Here is a 7562-nt window from a genome sequence, read left to right on the forward strand (position 1 = left end):
TATCTATAAGAGATGTTCCCAATGCATGATGGAATGTGTCTGTGAGGCACCCTGTATGAGAGCAGATCCCAACTCAACTATTACTTGGTGCAATGGTAAAATCTTGGGTTAATAAGCCTAAGGCCATAGGTTCAAGTCTGAGAGTATATGGGCCACTTGGTGTGAATAAAGTTAGGTCTATATCCAGTCTGCCCCTCTCAAGACCCCATGCAGCTATGGTTTAATGAAGGCTTGATAAAAAAGAAGTCCACATAAAATGACTTATGAGATGATCCCAATTCCCAAATGGGTCAATGGTGTTGTTGGATGATTTAATTTCAGCACATGCCCATTCATATTTGTACTGAAATTTTAATTAATTATAATAGGATAACAAGGACCGAACACTAGGCCATTTAATTAAACATGCTTTGTTGCCATCCTAAGGAACCAACCATTCAGCCTAAAATCTTAAGCTGTTAGGTGATGAAGTCCTTAAATAAGTTTTTATTCTCTAATAATTTGATCTTGTTTTAAAACCCATTACTGAAATTTTATCAAAAAAAAAAAAAAGAAAACATGTTGCTTTCCTCTCTTTATGAACTTGTCTTGGAATAGATTTCTCAAAGGGGATAATATTAATGATAGTTTCTATTTCGTTTTTCTCTTAGCATGGAAACAAAAGAACCCAAATATTCTTGTCTAATTCCAATGTCGGTTCTGTATTTTGAGTTCCAATTATAATAGGGTTGACAATGGTTTAACCTACTCTCACCCTCCGACCTGATTAAGACCTCAACAGCTTACGGAAAAAAAATATGAACTGATTATATAATATATACCCTTAATATTTTATATGTTTTTCATGGTTTAACTATAACACCTTCATTAGAGTTTAAGTTTGTCATTTTGAAAAGAGATAGGGAATTTTGCAATCTATTGCCAAATTAACTGGTACTAGTAAACATGTACATACATTTGCATGTGATAGTATCTTCAAGACAAAACTATTTATAATTCATGGATAGTTTTTGAATAGTTATAAGTGGACAGTTTTTGAACAATTATAAGTGGGCAGATTCTTAATTATTATAAGTGGGCAGTTTTTGGAATGAGAGTAAAGGACATGTATGCCCTTTTTATGCCCATTGTATATTACTTAGATAAGGGGTAAAAAAGTCTAATAAAAAATCCAGAAAATGGGGTTATTCACTCTTTTATTAATAGTATAGATATAGCAAAATTCAGTTATATTTGGATTAGTAAATTTGAGGTTTGATATGAATTTAATTTCTTGCCAAGGTCTAAATTTAGGGCTGGTCTTGGGATGGCCCTTAACCCAATTAAATCCATCAAGTTTGCATCCTTATTTCCTTAAAAGAGTATTGAAAGGGAGTTTTATGGCTTGTTCTATTTTGTGGTTGAAAAAGGTATGGCTCATCTCAAAATAACACACAACACTATACACATAGGTTTCATTGATAGAGGGTATGTTTAAGTCTTTTACCCAAAAAAAGAAAAAAAATTGACAAAAGAGATTAAACAAAACGAATAGGAAACTCAAACTGAGGGCACGCTTGGCAAACCCTAAATGAAAGGATGCCATTAACAAGCGATTGGCAAGAAATTGTTTTGCAAATAGACATTCTTCAGTCAAGAGGCAAGAAATTGTTTTATTTCTTTTCAATCAGGGTGGGAGTTTTGCAAAGAGAGCTTCTGTTTGGTGTTCACTTCTACAGTCTAGGGCGGGACTCATTGTTCTATTTTTCAATCTTTGGTCCAAGGGTAAGACTCACGAATTAGGATCTATTCCTCACAGAATGCACCTCACACCGACTTTACAGATACATTATTCCACCGTGTATTGAGAATATCTCCCATGAATAATAATACATAAATATGGAAAATGTTCCCGGTGCGAGGAGACGATCCGGACTCGGACTCATGACTCATTTGCAAAGAGTATTTTCCCCTTCAGTCTAAGAAAAAAGAAGGTACAAGGTTGTCTATAATTCATTGCTCTAACATACCACATTCTAGAATAGGCTCTGATCCTCTTATTATGAATCAGCCCAGTAATTATTTAAATCCAATAAAATTTTTACTTGAAAAAATTATGATGAATTTTTCAAGCCATTTCAGTTGTCAAAATCCATGGTATTGAATTAATGCAAATTCTTACATTAGTACTAACAAATCGATATGATGCTCCAAATGAATAAAAAAGCTCCATATATATTAACTTATATCTGAGCTGTATACTGTATTCATTTGGACGGTAAAAACAAGTTTTCTTTAGCTGCTTTGATACGGGTGCCCGCTTCGCTTGGGAGTCAACGAGGTCTCACCCGCCAAATACAATCTGTCATAGTGCTTTCAGTCCATTTCCAAATTCCAATCCAGTGCCAATTGCTGCAGCCCTCTCGCCTCTTTCTCTTTTTCTCTCGTTTTTTCTATTGAGAGCTCATCAAATATTGAAAATCCAAGTATTTGCAGCGGATAGACAGTTGCCTGTGTTATCGTGAAGAATAGAGATGGGGGAAACAGAAAGGGAGCCCGGATCTCCTTTCACTTGTATTTTTTATTTTTGAGTTAAAAAAAAAATCAAATAATGAAATAATGGGGAGTTGCCAGTTGGGTTAAATAAGAATGACTCAGCAGTTCCTTCCCGAACAGAATAAACGAAGTCAAACCAAATAGCCACTACATTTGACCCACTAAGTGTCGATGGCAAGGAATATGCAACGTCCACGTCTGTCTCCGGCTCAGTTGCCAACCGACTTTACCGTGATTTTCCTACTCCCCGAAGTCAAAGCCATCTGAAGATCATTGATTCTTGCCCTCGAGCAAGTGAACACGAATCTGTCCATTCTATTTCCATCATTGATTGATGATGGAGTTATGAACGTATCCCCACTCTCCCGCCATACCATTGATCAATTTGCAGAACATAATATGTTGAGGATTCGATGGATTATAGATGTAAACGAAACCTTCCGCAGTCGATACCCCGATTGACGACGGAAACGAATAATCCTCATTCGTCAGCCTCTCGGCCATCTACCCCGGCATGTTCCCCATTGCCTTACAGTCGGAGGTCTCACAGTTGACTTCCCAAAGCCCGATGCCTTGGATGCTGTCGGTAACTTCTCCCATCATCAGCCCAACCAGAATCAAGCGCCCATCCGAAGACCCAGTGATTAAGGAACAAAGCACAGATGGTCCTGGGCGGTGTAAATTGAAGGGACCTCCCCACGTCTTCTTCTCCGGGTCGAAAGTGCAAATGACGCCAGAGAGTTTCTCCAAGACGAAGAGTTGGCCCTTGGACACGGCGATCGAGAGGCAGGTGGTGGGGGCAGAGCCCACGAGGATGGCAGGCATGGATCGGCACATCTCCCACTTGCGTGAATCGAGGTTGTACATCTCCACGGCGGGCGGGTCATCTTCAAACGCGGAGGTGCCACCGGCGACGACGACGTGGGAGCCAATAATAGCAACGAGGGGATCCACTCGCCACACAAGAGGAGTCTCAGGATTGTGCCACGTGACGTTGAGGGCATCAAGTGAGAAGGCGAATATGGAGGAAGAGAGAATGTAAAGGAGATTTGGGTGGGGTTGGGATGATGAGCGGAGGAGGTAGAAGGTTTGGGGTGGAGGCAGCGTTTTGATTAATCCCAAATCCATCCAAACATGGGAATTGGGATCATAGGCATGGGCGGTTATTGAAGATAGGTTGCGACAACTTTGGAGATAGAGGATGAGCCATGGGTTGGCACGCGGGGAAGAATTGGAAAAAGAGGTGACTACATCTACGGCGTGTCGCCAAGCCTTGGATACGCGAGAGGCAGGCAGGAGGACAGGAGGTGGATGAGAGAAACACGCGACAGGATAGACTCCAATACATCTCCATAAAGAGGAGGAGCTTCATCAGCTTCTGCTGCCAATTCTTCTGCTTTTTTTATATCCACCAGCAGGAATCCTCTCCATCAATCCTGTCCTCAAAGCATCTCTCTCTATACACATGCTATATAATTTATTTCAATAATTATAGATATATAATAATAAAAAGCTCTTTGTTTATTCAATCAAATGTATGAGGTCACATGAATGAATTTAAAAAACACAGAAGTAGGTGATAATTAAAAAAAAAAAAAACCACAAAGGTGGAAGAATTCTTTCTAGTAATAATTACAATGTAAAACAAGGGAGGAACCGAGGAAGAAGTTGGTGTATACTTTGAAATATCTTCCGGAAAAACCCAGGGTCTGATAGACAACAACTAAATTTTAAATTTTCATGATTCATGCCAACTAGACAAATAAATTTTCTGTTTGGGCTCAAAAGTCATAACCAATTCTAAAAATTAATTATTTAAATCTTGAACTCAAAGCCCACTGGTCTTTAAAATAATGATTATAACCAGAATATTAACCAAACGTAGCATTTACGATTAATGACTGCCCACTTATTTTTTGAAGGATTTTTCTTCCTTCAACTTATTACCCACTGGACCTCTCACATCATGAGTTGGTGCTGCGCTTAAGAATGGGGAATCGTTGACAATTGGTGAAATATTTATTATAATAGAAAAGTAATGTTTAAGTCAATAAACAATTTCAAAATATAAGGTTGAAATATAGGATGCACCATCTTTAAATACATTTTATAATGTATTCAAAAGACAATATTATTTTTAAAATAAAATAAGCATAAAGTTTTCCTTGATCTTGTTTTTACGGGACTGCTAAAACGGGGGTAGCCCATCTCCCAAAGTCCCAAACCTATAATCCTCCCCCCCACCCCCAATCATGGTGCATGTTATTTATAAATAAAATAAATAACATATATATTTATGTAATATATATGTTATTTATTTTATTTATAAATAGTTGAAAAAATATTTGTATTTCTATATTTAAATTGTTGTATTTTCTTTTTCTTTTAATAATTTTATTAATATTTTTAGAAAAAATAAATCAAATTGGATCAAATTTGGATATCCGACATCTTGATCAGATTTGAATTCGAATAAGTATTTATGAGATCTAATTGGATCTTCGTTTCGAGTTGGATCTACAGTGTATCAGATGGTATTCAAATATACCTTATTCAAATCTAGCCTAAATCGTTTGCATTCCTATATGTAACCCTTCCTGATGAGGGTTTCGATCTCGTTCTTGAGCTCATGACACTCTTTTGGGTCATGGTCAATGTGGCTTCGAGTAGCATTCAATGGAGTGTAATCGTTATATGAAGGTGGGCTCAACTTGTCTTTCTTGCCGTTAGAGCAGTCGGGCTTTGGCTCATTTCTATCTTTTTTCTTCTTGTCAGCTTGTTCATTTGTTAGCGGGCGCTTGCTAGCCTTGTTGTCTTTAGTGTTGATGTACTTCTCTACCCTTGTTAAGAATTCGACCATTTTCCAAGGTGGCTTCTTAGCAAGGGAGAAGTTGCAAGGAGACGATAGGAGGTTGTTTGTGGCGATTACAACGGCTACTGCTTGATCAAGGTCCTTGGCCTCTAGTGCTTTGGAGTTGAAGCATTGAATATAACTCTGAAGTGACTCTTTGGGTTTTTGTTTCATGACCACGAGTGCAACCGAAGTCTTTTGTCACTGTTGACTATTCATAAAGTGCGATAGGAAGACTTGAGAACCATCTCCTAGTGGCACCCTTAAACATGGTCTAGATTGCTCTACACATCAGGGCGTTGAAGAACCCATGGAGAAGCGTGATGACATAGAAGCTCTCCAAATGATCTTCCGAGCCTATGGTTCCGTCATAAGTCTCCAAAGTTAGGAGCCTTAAAATTTTGGGTCATAACACGTGGTCAAGCACTACCCTGCCATAAATGCATAGTGGAGGGTTCAGCCAAGGTTGTAACACCCACAATAAATGCTCCCTAAGGTCTTGTGAGATGACGAAAATGCCCTCTGAGAGTGCCACGCATCATCTATTGATGCCGGAGTCAATGTTACCCGTACCAACTACAAATTCAAATGGATCTTATTAATGTGATTCAACTTCAAGCCCAATTCATTTGAATTGGATTCACATACCCAATTAAGTATGAATAAATTCAATTGGACTTGAAAATTTAATCCATTGTTGAACAAGTTGAATAGGAACAAGGTTGTTGAGACTTAGTTAGACCTTGTTCATTTTTTGGGAAGCCATTTATCTAAGTAAATGCACTTATCTAAGCAAATGTTTTCTAAGATACACTTATCCAAGTAAGTACACTTATTATTGTTCTTTTGTTTCGTAGATGAAGTTGTACAACGATCATTTTATCCATAAAGGTGTCATTATTGAAGGGATAATATTGTTCCATCATATGTTAGCAATTTTTCCCATGGGTGGGAAAGTTATTTACCCAAGTGGGCAAATGATTATACTTGCCCAAGTAATTGTTGCGCTCGGAAAGCATTTAGCCATCTAATACAAAAAATGAATGTAGATAAATTGATTAATTCTCATGCTAACCAACTTACTTGCCCCTTTTTACCGAAAAAATGAACAAAGGCCCTAGAGTTAAAAATGGGTTGTCCCTTGGCAAGTTTTTATTGGCTACTAACAACCTTTAGGGTTGCCCCAACTCGATGTGGCCCACACAACAGTCTTGAAAATATATGTCTAGGCCTTGGCCTTGGTTGAGCACTTGGTTTAGCCTATATAAATTAATAAATTATTTGGAAAATGGCTGCCCTAACTCAAAATTTTCTTGGATGGGCTTGGCTAGGGTTGTAACTCAAACAAGTTGAGTTAGGTTGAGGTCAACCCATGCCCAACCCTAAAGGTGCAAACCACATACTCTAACCTTGTCGAACCTAAGGTCAAGCCCAAATTTATCAATTGATTCTAACCCAAGTTTAACCCAACAGAATGCAACTTGCTAGTTGGTAAGGTTTCCTGCTGGTCGTAGCGGAGATTTGGGATCAAGTCCTACCTGTACCTAGGTTAGGGGATGGGCTATCCCCCATTGTGTAGCCCTTCAAAAGATATCAAAAAGAATCTTGATTACCCAAAATAAATATCAAGTCCTACCTTTACCTTATGCTTTTTTTGTTTGAGAAAATGGTATAAAATTCATTTTATTATAGTTTTCATGCCAGCTTTAATGGCTACTAAAATGCTTATATTTGTGTATTTAATTCATCTCTAATTGTAAGGATTGAAAATATAACTCCAATTATTACTTTTCACCTCATTTAATCCCATTTTATTAATTCTTATACTTAAGGTATTAAATCTCATTTTCTCTTATTAAATCTTATATTTTTAAATTATTTTTTAATAATAAATACAACTAATTAGATCTATGTTGATATTTTTAACAATATAAACCTATATGTTTTAAAACTGGCTCAAAAATAAAATTATTTTTATCCAAGTGGTGGCTAAGCAATTCAACCATCTGAATCAAATTGATCAACCTACAAAGCCATAGTTAGGTAATATTTTTTTTAAAAATAGAAATAAACATAAAAAAATAAAAAACATAGAAAAATTAGAAACATTTATGATTCTTAATTAATCAAACTAAAAATGAAATGCATAATTTACAACTAGCCAAAAGTAAAATAT

General features: G+C 37.0%; 1 protein-coding gene across 1 annotated transcript; it reads right to left on the reverse strand.

Annotated features, from left to right (window-relative positions):
- Nucleotides 1-2494: 2494 nt before the first annotated feature.
- On the reverse strand, nucleotides 2495-5560 carry LOC104593311 (F-box/kelch-repeat protein At1g23390). Its single transcript, XM_010253063.3, is given in 4 exon segments — nucleotides 2495-2867; nucleotides 2869-3834; nucleotides 3837-3958; nucleotides 5128-5560. Coding segments are annotated over 4 exon segments (1644 nt in total). The 3' UTR covers nucleotides 2495-2744.
- Nucleotides 5561-7562: the final 2002 nt, after the last annotated feature.

Source organism: Nelumbo nucifera, chromosome 3 (genome assembly GCF_055504915.1).
Source record: "Nelumbo nucifera cultivar China Antique chromosome 3, China Antique-T2T, whole genome shotgun sequence".
Taxonomy (NCBI): domain Eukaryota; kingdom Viridiplantae; phylum Streptophyta; class Magnoliopsida; order Proteales; family Nelumbonaceae; genus Nelumbo; species Nelumbo nucifera.